This window comes from Barbatula barbatula (genome assembly GCF_947034865.1).
Source record: "Barbatula barbatula genome assembly, chromosome: 1".
NCBI lineage: Eukaryota > Metazoa > Chordata > Actinopteri > Cypriniformes > Nemacheilidae > Barbatula > Barbatula barbatula.
In genome coordinates, this window is record NC_136766.1 from 12,193,832 (window position 1) to 12,219,648 (window position 25,817).

The 25,817-nt window shown below is 40.7% G+C and overlaps 1 protein-coding gene across 4 annotated transcripts in view; it reads right to left on the bottom strand.

Annotated features, from left to right (window-relative positions):
• znf536 (zinc finger protein 536) overlaps positions 1-25,817 on the bottom strand; it is a 153,689-nt gene that overhangs the window by 60,620 nt on the left and 67,252 nt on the right. For 3 of the 4 annotated variants that reach the window (XM_079468106.1, XM_079468107.1, XM_079468104.1), the window contains exon 4: positions 11,918-14,148. In XM_079468106.1, coding sequence (XP_079324232.1) covers positions 11,918-14,147 — 2,230 coding nt within the window. In that variant the 5' untranslated portion in view covers position 14,148. Of the gene's footprint in view, positions 1-11,917; positions 14,149-15,216; positions 15,289-25,817 lie in introns of those variants that run through there. The other variant, XM_079468105.1, reaches the window with a different exon arrangement.

Consider the following 25,817-nt stretch of genomic DNA (forward strand, 5'->3'; position numbering starts at 1 on the left):
AAATGCTGTGACAAACCCAACAGGAAAGCTTTCTTTCTTTCCTTGTTGTCCAAGTTGTCTTTCTTTCTATGCTTTAACAGCTGGAAGAATGATCCCCATAGACATTTAAGACACATTAAGAGCAATATCATATATCTAGGCTGTTTGCACTGAGAGACATTAAAGGAAACCTGATCGTATTTTCCAGTGTGAGCTATAATTTTGCAGTTTGTGGCTGTACGTATCAGATTGTCAAAACATTGAGTGTGAACTGGCTGTGATGTCCCGTGTAGCAAAAGTTACGCCAACAGACAGTATAGGTAAACAAAGATAACGTCTAAACTACACCTCAATCACAACCGATTGTAGAAAATGGCGAGGCTAAAGACAGGGTAATTTCTCCAACTATGGTACCTAATGTTAGGGCTGAACAAAGCCCTGATCAGATTCTCCTGTGATGGAGGAGCTGTGTGATGCTGTGTGTGTGCGTTTGAGGGTAGATCAGTGTGTGTATGCGTATGGCCTGATATATGGATGATAACACTAATTAGCTCATTTTGTTTGGGGCACAACACTCATTAAAAACCCAGTGGGACCATTAACGTTACCGTCCCTCCAAAACGCTGCAACCGCCATATTAATCTCTCCAGCTCTCACTCCTAATGGCGACCGCTTCAGGTTGGGTTGAGGAAGAAAATAAATAAGCAAAATGACGAAATATTCTTTTGCTTTCTCTTTTCTTGTGCACCTCTTCCTTCAATTAATATCCATTAATGCTGAAATTCACAAACACGTTGTTTTCTAGCACCAATTACTCTATGTACCTTCTGCTTAAGGCTAAACTCAGAAACGGTGTATGCATAAGCATGCGGGATTCACCCGGGCTGGTTTTGACAGTGTTTTCAGCCTTATGTGGTAATGTACCCGTAATTCCACTGCTTCTCCGCAGCTTGCGCTGCCATAAGGCACCACTTACAGTGAGACAGCGGAGTCTGATATCTCAGGCCTGTTAGGATTAGGAGGGTAGACGTAGCATCCTGCTAATAGACCAAACGCGCAAGCCGAACTCTCGAGGGTCAGTCACGCGGAATCTTTAATGTGTCTGCTTTTCGCACCGTTTTTCAAACACCACAACCTGTTCAGGGATTTTCATTCAGCTGTGCTTTACGAGAGACTTTCGACGCAAGCTATCAAAAATCGAGTCACAGTGCATGGCACGCATCCATTCTCAAAAAGCCTTCCAGAAACCAAGTCTACCCCTTTCACCCGGCGAGGGTACATGGTGAGAAACAGCAATTCTCACTAACTAGGAACCCACTCCTCCACCAAGTCAGGCCTGGATGGAGGAGGGTGAAAAGGCTAATATTCTCTATCTCCAAGCTGGATATTAGGAGTGTTGATGAGATCTATGAGTTTGCCATTTGCCCGTGGAGCAGCGAGGCTGCGGCAGAGCCGGGTACCATATGGCTGGTGAGAGATTTCCTCCCTCTTTTCCCCCTTTCTGCGCGTGACAGCTGGATGCCTGCTAACAGGGGACGAGGAGCTTGGCAGCTGCAAGCTGAGAGCAATGCTTTGATGCCGTGCCGCGCAACTAACGCAAACTTTCTACAGGTAGGTGAGGGGAGGATAAGACGTATAGACGGCGAGTGTGGGAAAGGGGCAAGAGGGAGATAGTGTGCCAAGAGAACGGGGAGGAGGGAAAAGGCTTCTGGGATCACATTAAAACGTACAGCTGGCAAGTACAAAAGTGAGAAAGCTGTTTTTTTTATATTTTTCTCTTTTTTCTTCGAGTCAAAGGGGCTTTCATCATCTTAAAAAGCTTTATTTGGAAACAATGATGCAGGTATGAGGATGTTTTGAGGAGAATGAATAAAATACTTCATCTCCTGTTTTGCTGTTTTAATCAATGCCGAATAAAAGGCAGCTGGTAGAACATCGAATTTCACACAACAGAGAAGCTCTACGTAGACGTCTAAATTACTAAGACGGAAAACAATGCTGTCATTTTATATTTTTTTTGGGGGGGGGGGGGGGTGGGGTGGGTGGTTGGTGAAAGGGGTGATGATGATGATGATGATACAAGTGTCTCTGCGTGGAAGGAAATGGATAGCACCACCATGCTGATGAGTCAAATGTCCCTCCTTTGGGGAAGCTTGTCAGCCCTCTCCTGTGAGAATGGAGAGGGGGTAAAGCATAGACATACTCCAGTGAAGATGCCACAGTGCCCTCCACTCCAGATCAAACAACTCAACTCTTATTAATCACGATCCGCTCACTCTAAACAGGAGGTAGTCATGTTCAAAGTGCCACTTACTGTCACTGTCTGTGGTCACAAAACAATGTGGTGGCCTGTTTCAGTTAGAGAGAAAGAAAACAATTCTTGATGCTTAAAAATGTAAACTGAACATAGAAAGAAGTAGGAAAAAATCTTTACTGTGAGTAACAGAAAACAAGACAGCACAGAATTGCTGCCGTCAAAATCCTCCAGGTGGTCGTGGCATATTAGGGTTGGTTAAGGAGAGTCCCAAACCTGTGATTAGTCAAGAAGAAATATGAATTCCTTCACTCATACATAGGGATGTGAGGTGGATGAACAGCTAAGCACGTCCCTCAGAGGTGTACATTTTAAGATGTCAGAGAACTTTATGTAGTGTAAGATGTTCATTTGGTTTTATTCAAACAGAAAAATTCATTTGGCCTTGTTTTAGAAACCTGGCGGAAGGAGACGTGAACAAGTATTGGACATGTTCTGAAATAATCTAAATGCTTTTGAGAACTAAAGTTTTAGTGAGAAAATAAATATTCTGCAGTCCAGGAGCAGCACGCACATTCAAAGATCTCCAAGACAAATGGATTTTAAAATCACCTTCCAAAATAAATGATTGTATCTTTTCAAATTAAGGTATATGATTATTGTAAGATAAAAAGTGTTCTAAGTGTTAGCCACAGTGCTTTGTCAGAAATCAAGAAATAATTTCTAAGAGAGCATTTCCACCATCGCGCCAAACCGTTCTAAGCACAGTCTGAAACAGTTACAGTTATGTTTCCACGTGAATCTGGTTCGAAACGGCACGATTGAATTTCGTGAATCATTCTAATGAATGCGCAAAGAGTCATTATAGCTCCGTCTCTTGTGTTACCAAGGAAGCGCGTGACATGTTTGTGTTTACATTCTAACAATTTCCATTATCAGCCTTGCAGTGGAAAATGAAACCATTACGTACCGGATGGCATGGATCGGCACGGAGTGCTAGGACTAAGCAACGAGAACGATTCGGCATGATGGTGGAAAAGCGCTTTACATGTACAGTTAATCCTTATATTATATCAAAACTACTTTTTAAAAAATCCATGTTAAAAAGCTGGTTATCGCGTTCAGTTAAATTAAAAACATACTAAGTTCGATCAGGAATGTTCGATCTCCCAAATTTTTTCCGAAACAAACAACTTTGCCACTACCCAGTCCCAGGAAATATTCAGTAGTGCATTTAGAATTATTATAAATGTGTACTATTCAAATAAACACATGATACTTCCTCATAATTTTTTCGTACATTTTTGTTTTTCACTTCTCCCTTCCGTTGTTCTCATGTTCCTTTCACATGTATTTTCTTCTCACTCATTCGCCATCATTATTTTAGACATTCATAACACATACAGTGTTTTCACTCTTTAGAACTGCATTCATTTTCACCCGTGCCTCACTTCCACCATGTGTTCATCTCTCCCTCATTGTAGTTACTCTACTACAGACAGGATGGCTTCGCTGGGGCCGCTCTCTCTTGCCCTCGCCTGCCAGTACAGGGGTCTGTTGGGGGAGAGGTTTGCCCAACCAGAGCAGTATGTCATTCTGGATCTTTATTTCCCCCAGTTGCTTTACCATCCAAATCTTTTCCCTTCATAATCTCAGCACTCTGCGTTCGGCTCCAAGAAGCGTATGACTGATTTTTTAATTCCCTCCAAGCGCTGTATCTCCATGTGTTTCTATCCTTGTTTTCTCCATCCTCGTGCTCTATTCTTTTTTTCTATCCCTGTTTCATCCACTCATTTTCATTTTATCGCTCAAATTTTCATAGGCGTTTTTCAATCTTGCTTTTTAAGTTTTATTAGCTGGTCTGACCATCATGTGCTCATTTCAGCCTGCCTAACCATCTCTGCATTTCCACACATTTTTTTACATCCTACCTCTATCTCTCTCTGCCTCTTTTTCTTTCTCTCCTGACAGCCCTCCCTTCTTTCCCTCCATCCCTCTCTTTCTCTCTCTCTCTCTCTCTCTCCAGGCCCCCTGTTGCTGCCTGCTACCAGAGCCGTGGTGTGGAGTTTGGCTGAAGCCGAGAGGAGCAGCTGGGCCAGGCTAACGGGGAATGATAATGACCTCAGAAATCTGCTGCTCGCTCCACAACAATAGGGTGCTCAGTCTAGTGGAAAATTGTGTTCATCAGCTAGCTCTGCTCACTTACTAATTGACATTGCCAAATATTTTAAGAACAATTGGAATGCAGAGGCAAAAAAAAGAATATGAAGATCTTAATCCGTGGACTTTTTTGCCCAGTTTCTTTTTTTTCCCCTTCTTTTGCCTTTGATTGGAAGATAACTATCACTAAAATGAAGATGGGGGGCAGAGAAGAAGAGGCAAACTTTTCATGTCATTATCTGCCTCATGTCAGCGCCGTGATGTTGACACAAAAGGGTTTTTTATGCGGCCTGTCAATGGGGTTAGGAGAGAGAGAGAGGAGGGGAGAGATACTCATCAGTGCATGATGAATGCCTGTAAAGCCCCCCCCCCCTTCTCTCGTAGCGGTGCTGTGGCAGGGGGGGTGGACTTTGACACATGTGCTTTTCTCTCCCTAAATACTGCTTTTAATCTACATAATGTTCGTGCTTTACACCTCTGTAACTTGTGTTTACGCAACTGTGTGAAAGAAAGACGCTAAACGAGAAAGAGAGAGTGAGACAGACACAGGAGAAAGGAAATGAAGAGATGGAAGATTCTTCTGTCATGGTATCATATGGCTGGTCCTCCATATTTAATGAGACAAAGGTCAATGTATTCACTTGCTCTTTCACACGGGAGGCACCCCAATCATGCCAAAGTTAACTTGTTCAAACAAAGCGCCCTCCCACCCAGATATGCCATTTGTATGCACTGGTTCGAGAGCGAGAGAGAGACAGGCGATTTCATTCCAGAGGAATTCAGCTCTGACAGAGGAAGACAGCTGTCGCCCTTTCCTCAACATTCTCATCAGACACACAAAAAACGAGAGCGCCATCCAACCTCTCAGCAAATAAAGTTTCTTTCTAACTTTGACATTTTGTTTTCTTCTGTAAAGAATGTTATTGTCGACAGTGACACTTGCGTCTACTTTAGCGCGCAGTAATTCAAAACTCAATTCGATTTAAGAAATACGCAAAGCGTTTTTCGTGCTTTTTTCCTCAGTGGTTTGATAATGACATTTTCATACGCTTCAGTCAAGATGGTTCAGTTTTTCTAACAAGTACAATTAATAGTATACAAGACCACATTATCTCGTTTAAAGCGACGACACCTCTGCCGTAGCCTGAAAGACGTCATTTTGATGCATTTAAAATATTAATATTCAAAACTCTAGCTCCCCCAGTACGACAGCCTTCTGTTGGGGAAAGATAAATATTATGTTTTAATTATAAAAACATAAAACAGAAATGAAGCGACTGATGAAAAAGCGCAGCACTGCCAAGGAGGCTTGTATGCAAAGGTAAGCAATGTTTTGGCAAAGACACGGAATTAAAATCTGGTATACTGCACGCAGCTTTCTCAATCTCTCCCTCTCTTTTTCTCTCTTCCTCTGAGCAGTACATAGCTTGCCGTTGTCTCCATAACCAAGCAGGGAATCCTAACAGGATCATTAAGACATAAAACAGACTGATAAATGTTTCATAAGGACTGCCCGTTGATAGCCTCACAGGGGTACGGTGAGCACAGAGAGACGACACTAGCAGAAGCACTTTCATATACACTTTGGAATACAATTGGAATTTTAAATATAGTCGAAAAAAAGGAATGCTAATTCCCACTATGGGTAATATTTACAAATTGAGAGAAAGAGAGAAAGCGAGAGAGATTGAAAGAGAGAGAGAGAGAGAGAGAGAGAGAGTATAACAGGGAATCAGAGAAAAGTGAGCATGCGAAACCGAGAAATCAAATGAGCTGCTGCGAAGGGGAAATAGATTGCCCTTTTATTGTTCAAGCGTGCACAAAAATACTAAGTCTACATTTATCTAAGACATGTCAATCAACTGAGCACACTGACAATTAGCTTGTTGAATAGAACTTTTATCATTTAAAAGACACCAGAGTCCTGACCCACTGTATTGAAAAAGCGGTGTAATAACATTTTCCTCACACACATGATTTTTTTGTATTAAACTCCCAAAAAAGATGACAGACTTCAGGTTTGGGGAGAATTAAGAGCTACAGTATAAATTAAGCTATATTACTTATAAAGACTAGACGCAGTATCCAAAAAATGGAAAAGTGAGAGTGATGCATGCTGGGTGAGAGAGGGCAGAGGGCACAAATGGAAATGAAGGTGAATGATAGGAAAAAAAATTGACATAATTCTTCCAAGGTCTGCACTTCCTAATTAGCACAGAGAAAGATGTAGCGTGTCCTCATTTTAAAGATTTTGGAGAGGTACAGAGAAAATTTAAAGAAAAGAGAGAGAGAGAGGCTGAGAGAATGCCACAGAGATGATGTTAGTAATAAGCAAAAAGATATGTCATTTTAGTTCTCAGCTCAACTCATTTCCTGTCACAACTGTCAAACTTATGTACATATATGAACATTCAGCACCAGCGTTGCATAGTACTTAACCCATCAAATATAGTGTTACAAAAACTGCAATACTTGCTGTGCACACTGTGTAACTCTTATTTTTGATATAGACTGGACGTGTCATAAACAGTATAGCATTAAATATTCCCATATCTCTGATGTCCTTACGTATCTATAAACCTGTGATCAGGAAGGTGGAAGAGATCCGTGTCTCCATAGAGATAGAAGCATTTTGCAAAGCAGTTTGGGTTATTTCGACTTTAATTACACTGAAATACATTGTAACAGTAAGTCTGCATGTGTAATTACACCAATTTGTAATTGTGCAATTAGATGAATATCCATGCTTTATAACCTAAGGCATCCATTGGCAAATCCAATTTCAATTTGTATGGAACAAGTGTTTCGCCCAAAACGGCGGCAAGCTGTAAAGACCTGGGGATATACTGATAATCCTTGCCATGTTAAAATGCTCTTCCTCTTAACAATATTTAGACATGGGGGATTCTCAAATGGAGGAAAAAGACAAGGCAGGTTCGTAGCCCCAAGCAACAAAGATCATGTGGTAGAAAAGGCCATTCATAAAGACCAGATGGGTTTTTTACTTGGTTTTGTAGAGTTAGTAGTACTTGAATATGGACGTAGTTTTATCAAATGAAGCACGCGTACATTACCCTGATAAACAAATGTTGATGATTTTATTTTGTGTTGCTTGCTTATCGACTTCAAACATCCCTGTTTGTTTACCTGCAGTTAAGCATCTTCCATATATTGTTCCTAATAGACAGATATACAGTATATAAGGCACATGTATATATATATAAAAACTTGAATATATATTTGTAATGTATAAACTGCATATCTTAATTTTATTTAATATTTTTTCTATTAATGTTATTAAATCTAAAAATAAAATATTTCATAAAAATATATATAAAATCATTTAAATATTTTATTCTTATTGAAAATATATATTAATAAACCAATATGCAGTAATACAGTAATATTAAAGTTTTAATGTTGTGTTTTTTCAGTCTATGCTTCTAGTCAAGTTTCTCTCTCTCTCTCTCTCTCTCTCTCTCTCTCTCTCTCTCTCTCTCTGCTGTCACTCAAAGGCCTACAATAATGAATTCAGAAACACTATCAGGAATGAGCCCCCCTTGTTTATGAAGCCCAATTCAGAGTGCGAAATCTGAAATAACAATAGATCCCCTCCTCAGTCAAGCCAATCTTGTAATGGTAATAAGAAATAAAAGAGAATGGGGAAAAATGTAATAAACTAAAAAAAGAGAGAGAAGGAAAGAGAAGGAAGAGATGTACAGAGGCTGGAAATTCTATTGCACAAGAAGCATATTTAAGGTTGATTATTGAGAAGAGAAAAGAAAAGGCCTTTAGAGGACATTTCTGAGGCAACTTTTTTTCCTTTTTATCTGTCTCTCTCTGTGTTTAAACAAGTGCAGTGTCAAAGACAAAAGCGATTGTGTCGACCTTCTTTCACAGTTGAGATGTTATTGTTGATTACTGTAATTCAAGTTTAACTCAAAATTGCAGTGGGTAGGTGGTTTAGAGGTTGGTTGAGCTTGTTGAAGGGAGACGGCAGATAAAACTGCCGTACGTTTAAGAGAGGGGATAAAAAATTGCAAATAAAATCGACTGATGATAAAGGAAGTCTGTTCTCTTTGGGTTAGAGTAACGTGTGAGATATTAAAAGTAAAACAGAGGTATGATATGCCACATCCTGTTGCACAGTACGTAAACATACACACCACCACCTAAAAAAAATTAAATAAAGAACACACATGAAAGCAACAGCATTTTTAAAACACCGCCCTTGAGAACTGTTTTCTTGTTGGAATCATTTCTAATTATGAGGCATATTCAGCTGGTTCTTGGTGAGAGAAGAAATACTCTTCTGCACCTTATACATTTTCGGGGCTAATAACGTTGTTAAGTTACACAACATTAAACAAAAACAATTCCTTTCCTTTAAAGTGCAACACTTCCTTTGCTGTACATTACGCCTTTATCTTTACTCGGGTTTTGTTAGGTACATGCTTTGCGCCATGGCCTAAAAACACAGACCCTTTTAACATGCGCATGCATACTTTTAAATAGCTATGTCAGAGAATCTGCCAAACTGCTTTCCCCTACCATGGCATCGCTCCCTCATAAAAACACACACCTCCCTGTGCTTGCAGGCAAAGAGACCTGAAGGTCAATCTTAAGACAAGGGGGGACTGGCATTATGCCCACCTCACAGTGAGAAGTCTCTGCCCGCTAACTGAGCTGGGCAGTAACGTGGGATTTCAGCTTGTGATCACACTCCAACTTGACACTTACTCTTACACACAGGGTGGAGAGAGAGAGAGAGTGTGAGATATATACTGTATATGTATATCTAAATACTATAGGTATAATTAGTGTCCAGGTAAGAAATATTCATAATTATAAATATATCTTACATCTGTTTCATGTTGTTTTAAATTAAAGTTAAAAAATAAATGAAAATGCTTTCTGCAGAAGTATCCAATTACCTGTGTTGCATAAACTCACTGGTCCATGAAAAAAATAAAAAAACACAGTTGTGATAGATTTACAAGGCACATTTATGAAGGTTAAAATATGGGAAACTAACAAAGCATATATTCAATGCATAAAGAGGTGCATGACAATACAAGTGCTTGGTTGGCACCGGCCTCCATCAGATAAACAATCAGGAAAGTTACAGCTTTGTCAAAACTAAAAAAAAAAACATTCACTGTGCAAACAAGAACAAAAATCACAATAAACGCAAGATTTCAGAAGCGAAGAGGAGATTATAGGTGAACCGATCATTCTCTGAAGGAGTGGCAGAAAAGAGGTCATACTCAAGAGTCACGTAAGAGGTGGTTTGGAGTTTGCCAAATATCATTAAAGTGGCCCAGCTGCAACATCCAACAAGATTTTAATGAAAGATAAGAACAAGCTAAAGAGCTTTACAGCCAAACTATCAAGCAAAATGTGACACAAATGTTACTCTGTGTCTTTGTTATTGAAGTTTGAACTATCTATTTGTCATTGTATTTTTATGTTTTTGAGACAGCTATAATAAACACTAGGCCATAACTTATTCCAATCTAATAATTCTGCTTTTAATTTAAAAAGGTCAGGAAAAGATAAAAAGAAGTGCACATTAAAAAAAATATTTCTTTATAAAAAATACATATTACTATATATAAAGCTACATGAATACGATTATATTATTATTGTTAAAGCACATGATAAAAAAAATCTTTTTTTTAAATCATTTTCACTAGCAGACTCATAGAGAGTCCAGCAGACAGACACATACAGAAAGAGAGAAAGACAACGTATAGCTAAAGAATTGAGGGCATGTTAATGAAATATCACATGACCAATTCACTCAGATGAGTGTGGCTTAAAACCCGTTCAGCTCATGTTTGATAAATGCTATGAGAGTGTCAAAGAATCAAGAAATAAATTGTATATTAACTCTCCGTCCCCTGATTCAGTTAGTGCTTAACCTTATATTATTAATAACAGTAACACTAATCACTTTAATTCCAAATACCCTGGCAATCTTACAGAGGCCAGATAGGAGTTTATAACATGCCATGCTCTAAATCTCAAAGTAGTAGTTAAAGAGATGCAGAAGAAATAAAACTTCATGCATTTAAATTCACAGGATAATTACTTCGGCAACATACCCTCCTTTCTGTGTTTAGGTTTAATAGTCTCTGTAAAGAAAATAGGTTTTATCTCAGTCTCATTTTCATTAATTCCTAATTGGGGTGGGGGTTGTCTGTTATTATTCCTTAGATTAAAATAAACATAGCCCATTGCATGTTCAAACTCATCTCACTACATGAGGGTGATAAGGACTGGGAATAAATAAACAATTTCTTCTTTGCTGTTGAAATTAACTCGCTTAGAGCCTTAAGCTAAGCCTTTTTTTGGATGACTTAAAAGCACATTTTACCCAGCAAATGAAGTTCATTTTTTTTGACCTGCTTTATATGTATATCTTTAATTAGTGTCTTGTTTAGCTTAAGCTAACTGATTATCACATAGACGTGACCTAATTAACAGCCAGGCTTCCTAACAGTGGTGTACCACCCCAAGGAATGAGAAAGTTACCTTTAAAACTTCTGTAATCATTAGCTGCAGCTTCACTTAATCCCACTAAACACACACTTTATCTCACAAGCTCGGAGTTTCTATGCTGGGGTGGGTTCGTTGTCCTTTGCATTTAAAGGAGAATATTTAAATCACTTGTAATGTCCATCTACATACAGCTTTCCACTGTAAGCATAGCAAAGGGGTGTTTTATAATAATGAACTGCACATTTTAAAGACATTCCACCACCAAGAGCATGCCAAAGTAAGGTATTATTATCTTGGTAATTAATTTGTTTAAATTAGGCTAAAAGATAGAAAGGAATGATGTCAACTCATTCGAGTGCACTCCAAGGATGTTTCATGGTTATTTGAACAGTAACATTAAGCGTCAGAGTTATGCACGGAATGTGCTTTCAGATTTACCTTTTTTCCTACACTCCCATCAGATTTAATCATCTCCTGACACAACATCACCACAATCACCCATTTTCTTTGAAGTGTAAGAACCAAATGTCAGTCATACCCAAGCACTCAAGCAGTCACATACAAAACACCGTGCCTTTGCTGTATTAGCTAAATAAACTATTAAAGTCAATTTCTAACTTACAAAGCTTAAAATGGATTGTTCACCCAAAAATGAAAATTCTGTCATAATTTACACACCCCCTTGTCATTTAAAAGCTGTCTGACTTCTGCAAAACACAAAATAAAATATTTTGGAGAATGTTGGTCACCAAACAACGGCAGTACCCATTCACTTCTATTGGACACAAAACCACAGCAAGTCAAAGGTTACCGCCGTTTTTTTACCACCAACATTTTTCAAAATATCTGACTTTGTGTTCTGCAGAAGAAAGTCATACAGATTTAAAATTACAACAGATCTTACATTTTTGGGTGAACGTTTAAAGCTTTGTAAGTTAGAAATTGACTTGAGCTTTGGGCTTGTTATATACTGCACTTTTTGTCATGAGTGTAACAATATGTATACTGAACAGGTCTTACCTGAAGATGGAGAAGACGGGTGGGGACTGTCATCCTGCACACTGCCTGTTTGGGAGTGTCCGCCTCCAGCACCGCTTTCCTCTGTCACATTGGAGGAGCCCGGGGTGGTGGATCGGCTGATGGACTGAGACTCGGGGTCGCTAGCTGAGCCACGCCTTTCGTCCAGAGCATGCTGGGAGCTGTCCTCTACGGATCGACGGTCCTTGCTGTGAACCCGGGAGTGGACCACCATCTGGTGGTAGGTTCTGAAGACTCTGCCACAGTCAGGACACTCAGTGGGTTTTTCTTTAAGGCCGGCCAAGCTGTACTCAAGCCCTTGGCTGAGGCCTAAACCCCCATGGTGAGATAAGAACTCACGGTGGCTATCAAAGCTTACACCTTCATCTTTTAACGGCATCATGCCACCACTGGACTTCACTCCATGGAGGACTTCAGGATGTTGCTTCTGCTTGGACCCATCACTAGAGGCTAGTACTGGGTGCTCATGCTTGTCTTTCGCAAATGGAGCAAGGCCAGGTGCACTTGCAAGATCATCTTCTTGTCCGTGCCCCCCATGGTGCTGCTCTTTAGGCATGAAGGAGCGTTCCATGGCCATTCCACGTGCCATAATTTGCCATGCTTGGTAGCTGTTCAGGGGGTCCATCTCTGCCACCTTAGCTGCGGCTTGCAAGCGCTCCATACAGCTTGACTTCAGGGGAGGTACCAGGTTTAGGCAACCCAAGAGTGAGCGCTTCTCATTTTCTCCTAAACCATGGCCCATGCCGGCCATTGGGTTAAGGAGCTTTCCGAGCATCTCCTTCTCTTTCATGGCCAAACCAGCCTTGGCCAGCATCTGGTGTTGTTGTTCAGCTAGGGCTTGTTTGTCAGGTGTGAGGAAGCCACTTTGCAGGCAAGAAATGTAGCGTGAGTACAGGTTGGCATGGGCTTCTTGAGCAAGGCTGCTCATACTGTTAATAGAGGATCTATCTTCATCAACTCCAACTGTAGGTTTGCTCTTGATGGCCAGTTTATTGAGATGGACCTTCATGTGATTTTTCAGGAACCAGGGCTCCTTGAATCGACGTCCGCAGATCTGGCAACAATGTTCAAAGGAGTCCTTGTGTTTCCTCATGTGGCCTTTAAGGAACCAAGCTTGGCTAAAGACCTGGCCACAGACCTCACAGCGAAATTCATTGGCAGGTTTTTCTCCTCCCCCAGCTCCTGTGCCCTGTCCTTGAGCTGATTCAGCTGTGATGTGGGTTTTCTCCACATGGCTGATGAGGTCCTCCTCCTGGGAAGCAGCAAATTCACACAGGGTGCACTTGTAGGGCTTGTGGAGAATGCGAATGTGGCGCTCTAGCTCCTCGCGCTTTTTAAATTTACCCTTGCAGAAAGTGCAGCGGAACCCCTGGGCTGGGTTGAGTGTTTGCTCATCTGCAGGCTTAGGAGAGGCAGACGGCTGGGTCAGTCCATCAGGTGAGCCTCCGATGTTGGTGGGAGAAAGCAGGCCACATGCAGAGCCAGGCTGTTGCTGGTTGTGACTCTGAATGCCCACGTGTGGTGGAAGAGGTTGCGGGGGCTGCAGCAGGCTGCTCCTCATTTGCTTATCACGTAGAATGGCCCTCTCTTCTAGTTCATGAAGCAGCCTGTTTTCCTCGCGTACGCGACCGCGGCCCTTTCCGAGATTTCCCAGCTTATGGGTACGGAGGTGAATCTTCAGGTTACCTTTTTGAGCAGCTCGGTGGTCACAATAGGGGCATTTGAAGGGTTTCTCTCCAGTGTGTGTACGCATATGAAGAGACAGAATGCTATTGAAACGAAATCGTTTGCCGCAAAGTGGACAAGGGTATTTACGGTTCTTGCGGGCATCATCTTCGATGTCATTCATCTGGGAAATTATTCCCAAGTTCTGCCCGTTCAGAAACTGTTGCAAATCAACGCGGCCATTGAGACCACTTAGGGCACCCACATCCATGTCACGGTTAAGCTGGTTGGCCAACAAGGCCATCTGACTGCTGATTGGCTGACTAGCTAAGGCAGCGTGGGTTTTTTCATCCAGTGGGGTGGCTGCCTTTTCCTCTGGGATCTGCTGGCGACTCTGTAGTTCAGGAAAGGCATGACCCAGCTGAGCAGTTAGCTGGTGCAGTTTCTGACTGATTGGGTAACGGCCATTAAGCACTGCGTTGCTGAGATGGGGGTCAGCATCAGGGACCACCGAGGATACACCAAGGCACAAACTAGAGTCCTCCATCCTAGAAGACCAAAACACAGAACAGGTATTGAGTCAGCCATTCAAGAACATGGAGAAGAGCAGGTGTGCAGGCAATATACACCACTATGTAGCCTTAAGGTGCAGTTTCACTGATAGACTCGTTGCATTATCACTGTGAACAATCAACAGGAAACACAATATATAAATATATGTAAAATGATACAGGGAACATCAGGTACCCAGTAACAAACATTAACAATAGAAGTAAACATGCAATGATTTAAATGGAATAGGGTGCAACAAACTTTCTTAACCTCGCCATTGTCTGTCAACAGTGGTGTAGGATTTCATGGAGAGAAATACTTATTTTACTCAGACCTTTTGAGACACTCTATGGTGTTATAAAGGTCATATTTCCAAATTGAAAGCCTCACAGACTCAAGTAGTCTTTTTAGGCATAAGCACAAACACAAAGGTGTTTAGTTTTTTGCTGAAATAGGTATAAGTGTGAACATAAAAGCCAAACATTAGATACAATCTTTTTTAGATCTCCATCGCAGATTACATGCTGCATTGTCTGGCAAAGAAAATCACACCATAAGGCAGTATATTCAGTTCATTCTTAAGTACCCCTTTGTGTGTCAGCAGTCTGAATACAGTGTGAGGAAATGGTTAACAACGATGACTGCACTTCAGTGACAAGTGTGAAGAAGAAAAAAAAGAGTGAGTTCATCTCCGTCTGATTTATGAAGTACTACATGTACTCTCACACTTGGGGAGAGAAGTTGCAACTCTCAGAACTTTTTCTCAAACAGTAACACAATTTTGCAGGCAATAATTACCCAGTAAACACGGCAAGGCGCCGCATAATTAAGCTACTTGGTCCCATCCTATCAGAATCCCTCCAATTACACGCCTTAATGAAACGGAGCAATGGTATTGTCATGAAGCCGCCGCAATACTACAATTATGATATTAACAATAGCACTTAAAACCAAGGGGTTACTCCAGTAAACACAAGCCCTTATCTCTCTGCTGCGACACTTGTCTTGGCGTAATTTTCCATTAAGAGGCACATTACGTTTGATGCAAATCATTCTGTGTTCACCTTCTTTTTTTTCCTCTCTGTTCTCTCGCACTCGTATGTCTTCCGATGAGAAGAAAACAACAGTTGGCGTTATTGAAAAGGTTCCCAATGTATCACAGGCTTCCCAGTCATTTAAAATGGTCACAGAGCGGCCCCATTCACCGTCGGGCTAAAACTAAACGGTGCCTGTTGTCATCTGGACTGGTTGAGTTTACTCAGGATGCTGCTCACCATCTTAAGGAAGGATAACGATGCTGCCGCATTCCCTTGAGACAAGACAGGGTCAAGCTTTAGAAACCATACAGTGAGTTTTGCTGTGGTCAACAAAATATTGCATAACATCTCATTAAGCTGATTAGTATGCAGCCTGGTAACACCGGCTATGCACTTTAACACATGATTAAAAACATAAAAATAAATGCACTGTGGTTATTCTTACAAAGACAATGGCAAGAGCAGATGTTCAGGAAATTGCGTCCAGAATGATAGAGGTGAGAGTTTTCGATCCTCTCCACTTTTATTTAGAGACACATGCTGGTGTCTCCTCGCACACGATTTACCACACACACACAAACACACTATTAACCGCCTGAGGGAGGGTAAGGTGTTCTCGGGCAGGATACCCACACCCTTTGGTCATTAATAAACCTTTTAAATGGTACAGATTGACCCAGTTTACTTATTGGAGTGGGACTACCTAATGACTCAGCACCTGCAGTCCATGAGCTGCTGACACATTATATTTCAGTGCAGTATGACAGCTCAGTGTGAGCACAGTGGCTCATCACATTGCTGTAAAAGCATACTGTTTTATGCATGACGCAATGCACAGGAAAACAAATAACTGATTTATTCGTTGACAAGCAGCCGAAATTTCAACCAGATAGAGGAACCTATTGGTCTGATAGTAATATAAAAAGTGCACTGGTCGAGACTAAAACAGAAAGACTAACAAACACACAAACACACAGACTCCAGTGGAAAGCAGTGGGCTTGGAGCACATATTTGCTGATGCTCTCATAAGAACTCTAATAAGGGCCGCCTGTTCTTTAGCTATTTGCTCTTCCTACACCATGTTGGTTGCAATCTTATCTCCAGCATGAATAAAAAACACTGAGGCCGCTGCTAAACACACTGTGGGCTGCTGCTGAATGCCATTCCTCTTTTGTCCAGAGTTATAACTCTGAAGAATTTAAAAGGGAAAAAACGCTGGAATGCGAACAATACACTGTAGGTGTATTATGTATTTAAGGACCGGGTGTGTTATAAACACACTCACGCGTGTAAGCATGTGCATTGCAAATTATAAGCGGCTAAGCAGTTTTGTGAGGTTTTCTGACATTCAGCAAAACGTAAAACAGGAGTAAATGCAAGACAAATAAAAAACGGCGGACATTTCGCTCTGCCAGGTCATCTAATTTAAGCCACAGTCCTCAGACAAAAGCAAACATTTAGTTTCGAAAAAGCTGGCCAGGATGTGTCATGACTTTGGAGCTTCTTTGGGTGGCGAATTGTTCAATTTGCTTTTGTTCGAGTCATCGGAAATCTTAGCAGATATCAGACAAGGCCCTTTTTGAATGTGGCTAGCATGCCTTCTGCAAAAAGAAATCTATGATTTAAGCGAGGCATGATGAGCAGTTGCTCATTTGGAGAGATAACTGCTTGCCCTTTTCTTCTATTTGATTTCCTTCTTTATCTTTACCATATAACAAAGGCAGATAGACAATGGAACAATGTGAAATGAACTGACGAATCCAGTTTGTTTTTGAACATAGCCTCGCCTGACGAGTGTATGCAAATGAAGTGCATTAATATGCCTTCCTTGCTCCCAAGTCATTTCATTTTTTTCTGATTAAAAAGGACATCTCACATGGTTAAAGAGGTGTCACACATACACTTTCAGGGGCAGACAACAGTATTGAGTTCGCTTTTAAAATCAAAACAAACATCACAGACAGGGTCTACATCATTTTAAAGAGCATCTATAAATAATAAATCCATCAATAAATAAATGTAATTCTGGGAATTCTTTATGAGAGGCATCACTATGGAACAATTATCAGTAAAGTGCATATTTTCCACAGTATAATTACCAAAAAACTTTATGCCAAGAGCCTTATCTCTAACAACACAAAGTCATTAAAATCTAAATACATCTGCTCTTAAATATTGCCATGCTTAACGCATATCTGAAAAACGCCTCCAAACCAAATCTGCAGAGCACATATGGGGGCAATTTGTCAAAAAATGCACACTTTAATTCCAAAAGATGAAAAGATTATATGTTGTGAAATGCATTTTTCCAAACTCTGTTCCATGCGATTCAGCTTTGCATTTAACTTTTCCCGTACAAACTAGCAAACAAATTCTGAATAAATACCATAACATACCACATGGAAAGCGTTTTGGTTCTCTGTTTTTCTTTAGCACGCATGTCTGTTATCTGCTCATGTAGGATGCCCTGCAAAGTTTTCCTTCCTCCGATAGAAATGCTAATGCCTCACCTATTTGGATCAGTGCCATTGAGTCGTGGCCCACAGCATGTAGGCCTGACAGCAAACACGGCGGAGGCTCCTTGTCTCAGACCCTCGGCTCTCAAGCTGGGGCAGCTGGGTTAGCCAGGAGCTAGACGAAACGATCGATGTCTCAGTGGTCTGATACTACCTGTCACACGTAGTCTAACAGCAGCAGCGTGCTCTAATTAACGCGTGCACCGCCGCCGCGTCTCATGAAAAGCCACCGAGACTTCCTTTAGTGCACTGTCACACAGGGCCCAGTGGCATGCAGCTTTACAGTCTGTGGTTAATACTCAGCCTTTCAAACAACATGGCAAAACAACCGGATTTATGTCTTATCTTAACCTCAATTTACCTCACGATCTTTTCTCTTCTGCAAACTCTGCAATTCACCTCTTAATTAAAGGGTGCACAAGCCACAGTCACGCTGCTGTCCTTCTATCCTTATCTTTTCTTTGTCAAGCAGGGCTATTGTTTTATCATCAGAGAACACGTCGCGTGATTTGTGCCTCTGCCTATTGCGCAACTTCGAGAAACATTTTAATGTTCAAAGGTTGCTCTTTCTAAATGAAGCTCTCACTTATTTTCCATGTGAGTAATATCTCAGGAAAAATAAATACTATGTCTCAACTTAGTAGCTTTCACTGTTGTAACGAACATAGAACACTTTGCTTATTTAAGTGTCAAAAACATTTCCGACAACAATTTCTGAAATCCAACGTCAGAAATATTAATACCAATAAAAATACAAACTGAGTGATTAATAATATTTGATCAATTTAACATATTAACTTAGTAATACATAGTTAACGCTAAGATGTGTGACGGTGGATTGCAGACTTTGGTGTCTAAGCAAATCTGAGGATTTTTTGACCGTTGGGATCTCTTTTCTGTATTTGAGAAACTGGCATCTTTTTGCAGGAGAAACACCTGAAGGCAGAAAAAGTATACTGAATATTATTTCATCTCATCACTGCCTACGAAAAACAAATGATATGTTAAAGACATTTTTTTTCTGTTCAATGAGAATAACATCTCAGTCATACAAGCACTTCTTACTGAAGATACCTGTAGCAGCATCTATATGTTACTATGAGAAACAAACCCTTCAAAGTACTTTAAAAGTGACAAACACGAGGCAGCGAACAGGCTGCTAAACAAAGGTGTATTTAAGATATTTGAACTGATTGTGGTTTCTAAGCCTGCAGTAAGCATTGCAAGATGCAAGATTATGCTTTGCATAATCTTTGTGTCTTGGAGCTGGCATTCAGATAGCTTTCTGGAGGGCCACGTTTTTTATTTGAGGACATCAAGGTGAACACGACCAATCTCAGGCCTCTGTAGCGACAAAATATTACATTAAGCTTCAGGTGCCCGTGCTAATTCACGTCCTTGAGTCGGTCCTCTAGCGGCTCCTCGCAAATCAACACGGAGGGCAGTAGCAAGGTTCCATTTAAAAAACACATACATACACAAACTTACCACCACGCGCGAGTAAACTTCAGCCTTGAACAGCCTCTCAACAAAGTGTTTTAATGTGTTTGACTAACCTCAAAGAGGACATAAAACACATCTAATCCCTAAATGTTCTAGATTACACAGCATGTTCAAGCATTAAATCAAATAACAGAGAGCAGATCTGGCTCTTTCGGGCTTTGAGCCTTGATTTAACATAATGTGTCCTTCCACATCCTTGTTTGGAAAAAAGCGTGTGTACACTTTGAGAATACAGTGCTTTTTGGGGAGCGGCGGGCGGGGGTGGTATTGACAAGTTAAACCAACTATACTCAAAGTATTTGCAAGTTGAAATGGAAATAAAAAGATAGATTGCAGGGCCATTAGCTAGTCTGTTATTGTGAGGCGTTATCGACCAAACTCCATTGACTAATTACTATGCAGCAGATGATTAATTAATTATGAAAGAGGTCATCGCTATTGATAAATCAATCATTATTTACAGAAAGTGCGAAAGTCAGTTTTATTTCCACCCGATCATTAATGGCCCCGGTATAAAAGAAAATGGGGGGGGGGTACGGATTGGAAAATGGCTGCCATATGTTGCATTTTTAATGGATGGAAACAGCAATACATGCTATGCACTTATGGGAATATGGCCAGACGTGCACAAAAACAAAATCATAAAACGTTGCTAAAATCTGTTGTGTGCTTATCAGCGAAGTATGATCTGATCTCCGCTCGTGTTTAGTCTATTGCAGGTGGTCTTCAGAATACTTCTAATTAATCCAATAAACGTGGCTTATTTTCCTTCCTCCCGATGCTCTTTGACTGAACTGGATTATTAGTGGCTGTAATGAGGCATTAAGCAAAGGTTTCCAGCACAAGACCGAATCTGAATCAAACAAAAAAACGCACACGGAAAGGACAAACTCGTTCTCATCTAGCAAACAGCTCGTCGCATGATGCTGTTTTCTTATTTGTGGTTAGACAGTAGGTGACCTAATTATACCTAGTTTATGGGTTGAGACGCCACCACAGATGAATTGTTACAGTCACAAATACACGTGGGTTGGGCTGCCTTCCTCTCTACACCGCTCTGATCTGTTAGCTCAGCACTCAAACTCTCGCATTCTCCCCTGGTCTCTGTCTTGCACAATATGTTATTGAGAGAGTCTTAAGAGAGCATTTCAACAGGTAGTTCAGCTTACAGCCGAACTCCACAGATCAGTATGGCCCCACGAAAGGAAAATGCTGCTCCTTTTATCCAGTACGTCTGACAGACTTGTTGGAAGCCAGGAGAGAGAAGATCAGTGGGGGACCAAAGAATTCCCACAGTTCATTGTCCTGGCCTGCTGCATCATCACCCTCATCATCATCTAGAGCCGGCCGAAGCTCAAAGCCTCCCTTTATGTTTAACATTTGCGGCATTATCCAGAAAACCAGCAGATGTGCCGTGTGTGTGTGTGTGCGTACGTGTGTGTGGTGTACAATATAGTAGTCACAGCATGTAGAGTCTCTTGCCTGTAGCTTTCAGACTGGGAGAGAAGGAAAAGATGGATAACTGTGGGCATTTACTAAATTGTTGTGGTTTAGGGTGGGATAAATGCAGTAATGTTCATACTCCTCACAAAGAAAGATAGAAAGAAAGTCAAGTGACCATTGTTTAAGACCTTATGCTAAAACATATTTGACTAAAGGTCAAAGCCAGGACACAATGAATCTCACCCACATCTATGATGAAATGAAAAGGCTGTAACTGTAAAAGAGGTGACGGCTCAGTGGAAAATGTGACTGCTCAGATTTTTCTCTTTCATAGCTCAGGAGACTTCAATGAGCTCCCAGTTAAGGTTGGTGTAATTATCAACTTGAAGTCTAAAAACAGACACAATGGTTAAAAGGGATAGTTCACACAAAAATATTTTATTCACCCTCACGACATTCAAACCTTTATATTACTTTTTTCTGTTTTGACAAATGTACAATGGAAGTCAATGAGGGCCAATGTTGTTTAATTACCAGCATTCTTAAAAATATCTTCTTTTGTGATCCGCAAAAGAAAGAAAACCATACAGTTTGTCATTTTCAGGTGAACTATCCCTTTGACATACAGCGACAATACGCTCTGTATAAAAATGCATATGGATGTCTTGAAAATGTTTGATGCAAAACTATGTTTTATGTTGACCTCTGATTTTTCAACATAATTTAGGACCAGAAAAGATCATTTAACCCAGTTTGACCTAATAGTTTTTTTGGAGTCCAATCAAAATTGTGTGTTAGAACAGAGAGAGGACAAAGACGTGTCCTAGTGACAAAGCTGAGCAACCCGTGGACAAATCACTGATCATGCATGAATACACCTCGGTACAAAAAAATTCAACAACAATGAACACAGTGAAGCGATGGGCAAAGGGGCAAACATCCAAACCTTACATCATCTCCACTTTTACTCAGGACAGCAGCTTTGGGACAGAGACAATACTACCAAAAGAAAAATTGCCAGGAAAGATCATGCCTCTGTTAAAAAATGCAATTTTGTTTTCAGTGAGGTCTGAGCATCACGCTCTAAACGCTTACCTATGATGGAATCTAAAGAGGACCTGAATGAATATGATATGAAGCTGTATCAAAATCACTTATTTGACTGTCTGAAGGTGACAATCTGTTCTCTCTCAACACCCTCTCTATCTCTCAGCTGTGGTGAACAAAGATTACCTTTGTGGAAAACTTAAATGTCAACGTAACCCCCAAATAAGTGAATATCAGAAATAATTGCTGTTTTCTTCTCGCACACGCTGGTTTTGTGCGCATGAGTTTTGCATAATGACTCCAACAAGGGGTGTTGTTTTGACAGGTGCTGAAATCGAGTCGAGAGGAGAGGGAGACAAGGTTCAATTTAGTTTGTGAATCTTTTAATTGTTGCATGGCTAATTAAAATAAAAGAGAAAAAAGAGAAAAGATGTGACTCAATGTTCCCAAGTGTTTAACGCTGCTTGTGTGCATACATCGGCCCCAAATCGTGCCACCAAAGCCGCTCGACGCAATAGAGAAAACACAGAAGAGGAAAATCTGCTGCTACTTGAACATCCTTACCGACTCTTCACAACTCCAGCCTGTAGCTTAGAGTTTTCACAAAACAAATGTATGGCTAATTAGAGATATTCATTAAGGAAGGCAAGTCAAGTAATTATTTTACATCATGCCGCTGTTAATTGAATGATTCTTCAATGTCTTTTGAAAATATCGCCTTTTTGTCTCTCCCTTTTCCTCCGCGCACCCAGACGATAAGACTATAAACAGGTAGCGCAGCCATATGCTCTTGAATGAAAAAGCACTTCTGTCGTGGCAAATGGGCTTTTTAAATATTGAACCGCTGAATGTCTTTTTAATATGGCTGATGTTAAATCTTCTTTATTCCGTCACTTTGATAAACTCTTGAGCTAGAGAAAGTTTCACTTTTGTGAGAAACTTGACTGAGTCAAGACACTTATGCAACCGTTCTCCGTCCATACAGCGTGTTTTTTTTTTTAAAGCAGCCCTCTGACATCCTGTTTAAGAAAGCCACTAATCTTATCAAAGGCATCAGGAAGTCAGAGTTGACTGGAAATGCACGTGACTCTTTGTATATGCTACAATAATTTTTTCTCTCTCTTTCTTATTTTTCTGACTGTTACTTAAAAAGCAATTCTGCCATTCTGTTGTTTGCCTGCAAGTAGAACGAAAAGTTGTTCACTTTTTCCTCATGGTTCCTGTAATCACTTCCGAGAAGCAGAGGAATAGTGTGGTTGACTGTATGTTAAAAGGCCTCTCTTTATTAAGAAAAGTGTGTTTTATTATGGACTAATTGTGATGGGAGGAAGTGTGTGTGGAATGGGTGGACTCTAGAGAGAGGGCGGACGACCTTAGGGAGATCAGGGCACATGTTTATTTATCAGCCTTTATCGGAAATGGTGAGGCCACAGATCCCAGCAGAATCAGAGAGGGAGAGAGAGAGAGAGAGAGAGAGAGAGAGAGAGAGAGAGAAACCCTCTTCTCTTCCATAGGCCAGGCAGAAAACGTTTACTTCCTTGCCAGCGTTACACTGACACACAACTATGATTAAAAGACCAAAGCAGAGCTGGGCAAACCTCAAAGGCTTTTTAAAATAAAAAAAACTGATCTGTTCTGATCCGCACAACAAAAAGCTGCATCCACTGGTTCTTTCAATGCTAACACAGCTGCAACAAAAACAAGCAGGTGGTAACAAGTTAAGTTTGTAGATGGAGTGGTATTTTTGTCTAAACATCTCTATGTAAATGAAAAAGATTGCCACTTGTAATTTACAGCATTACTTAAAGATCTATGAAAACATTTCTGGTAATGTAAATCAAATCAAATAACGGTCTTAATATTAAAAAAGTTTAAAGAAATTAAAAAAAGAAATTTTGCCTCTGCAATAAATTGAGGCACAAATTTTTTTAAATTTAACATAAATTAAAACTGAAATAAAATAAATTAAAATGTTAATATAGGAATATAAATAAACCAAAAAAATGTTTTACTAATATAAAAACCTATTCCAATTTTTTATAAAAACTGATCGATCCTGGGGAAAAAGGTATAAAACCAATGATTAGATTGCACAGAGTCAAAAGACTGATTCCCAAATGCTTTGATCTGAAAAACAGGCTGTTCCACCTGTGGCATTTGTACAGCGTTTAACTGACAGAGAAGACGAAGGTCTGAGTTGGCGAAAACACCAGATTCCAGATGTCTCTGCTCACTAAGTTCCTGGTTCCTCTTCCCCCTGACCAACTCCAAACATTCTTATCCTCCTCTATGCCCTGTGCGACCTTGAACATGATAACAAATGCATCCTCTTTCACGGGGGGCCGCCACGGTGACCCACAGTCAACGGGACAGGAGAAGAGCAAAGCAAAGATAAGTTCATAAAGCCGAGGATGTTTTGGTGAAAAATGACCCGAGTCTGTCCCTTGAGACGCGTGACTCATTCATTTTAGTGAGCGGTGAGGAATTTACACATATTCCACTCTTAGTCTGTTATGGTTTGGTACGAGCTGCCATGTTAACATGTTCCCGGCACGCTTCGAGCACTGATCTCCGTACGAGCGTTGTCAGGGAAGTCGCGACCTCTATGCGCAATTTGGCTGTCAGAAGCTTCACAACAGCTGGGCGAGAAGATAGGAGACTTTTATAGTCTGTTTATACAGCTTGTTTAGACATAAATTATATCAAAACAGGCATACGTGTACTGAAAGTATCCTTTGTGAGAAAAAGTCGCTGGTTTTAGACTAAGCTGAAGCGTGAAATGTACAAAAGGCAACGTGTAACACCCGGACTGCCTATGTAACAGTAACTCCGTGGCACAGAGAGCATCAGGTCTCTATCACCCGATTGGCTGTGACAAAGCCAATCACCAAGCTCATACAGATCTGAGACAAGGCCTGTATGATTCTGTCGTCTGTTTAATACATATACACACACGTCCCAAACAGAAACATACACCCTTAACCCCTCCAGGGCCTGACACCAGCACCCTGCAAACATCAGCCCCATCAACAGAGAGGTTTAATCTCTCGCTCTCCGCCATTTCAAAAGTCCCTGACTCTTGTTTGTGCAGCCCCCTCCTCTCGATCTTTCCCTCCCTCCCTTCCTCTACCCTCTCCATATTTTCTCTCCTGCATCTGATTAAGTTAACAATGTGGCGTTATTTGCATGCTGATTTGGCGAGGTCCCTCTCCTCCCCGCTCGCTCTCACAAACACAGGGGCTGGATCACGGTAATGCGATAGCACAGCAGCCAGCCGATGCAATCTCTACCCCTCCTCCAAAGCCAGGTGTGTGCTATCCACTTCTCTCTTGATTCCCTCCACGCTCATATTTTAGTCCTTCTTTATTTTTTCAGTCGTTATGTGCCTTGTAAGGATTGCATTATAATCAAATCTGGTGGAAAAAAAGGTTGACGGGGAGGGGGTATATCCTGTCTTTTTATATTAATTATAGAGCGCGGCTGATGCGAATATATTCCGAAAGCATCTTCAAAATAGGTCGGCATACAGTTTTCTATTCTTATCACATTTAAATGTCAACATGGTGCAAAGCTCTACAAATTAGTTCAGGCAGACTTCAACCCCCATTTAACATTTAAAGCTCCGCTCTGTAAGCCCCCAATGTGTGATTCAAATCAGTTTACACACACATAAAAAGGAAGCAGTGCGTCTTTCAAACTTCTCATTTCAATACTGATATTATTGCCAACCTTTTGCCAGAGAATGGGCTGACAGAAAGGGAAAAAGGAGCTATGAGATGAAGCAACAGAAACAATGCATTAGCTTTCATGAATTATATATCCGCCTTCGTTCTGAGCAGAATCAAGGATTTTCGGAGCCTATGCATATATCCTAGATGCGAATGAATAAATCAAGACGCTGGGGTCATTCCTTTTTACATGCATTGAGAGCCATATCTGGATGATAATAATGTCCACATAAAACACTTACTGTGGCTCATTTGGAATGCAAGCGATGCAAAAATTCGCCCAGATTCTCATATGTCAATGGAAATGTCCTGAGGAGAGCTGCTGTATCAGGACATTTATTTGTTACAGAAGATGGCCAAGGCGAATATTGAGAGACGAAGCTATTTTTG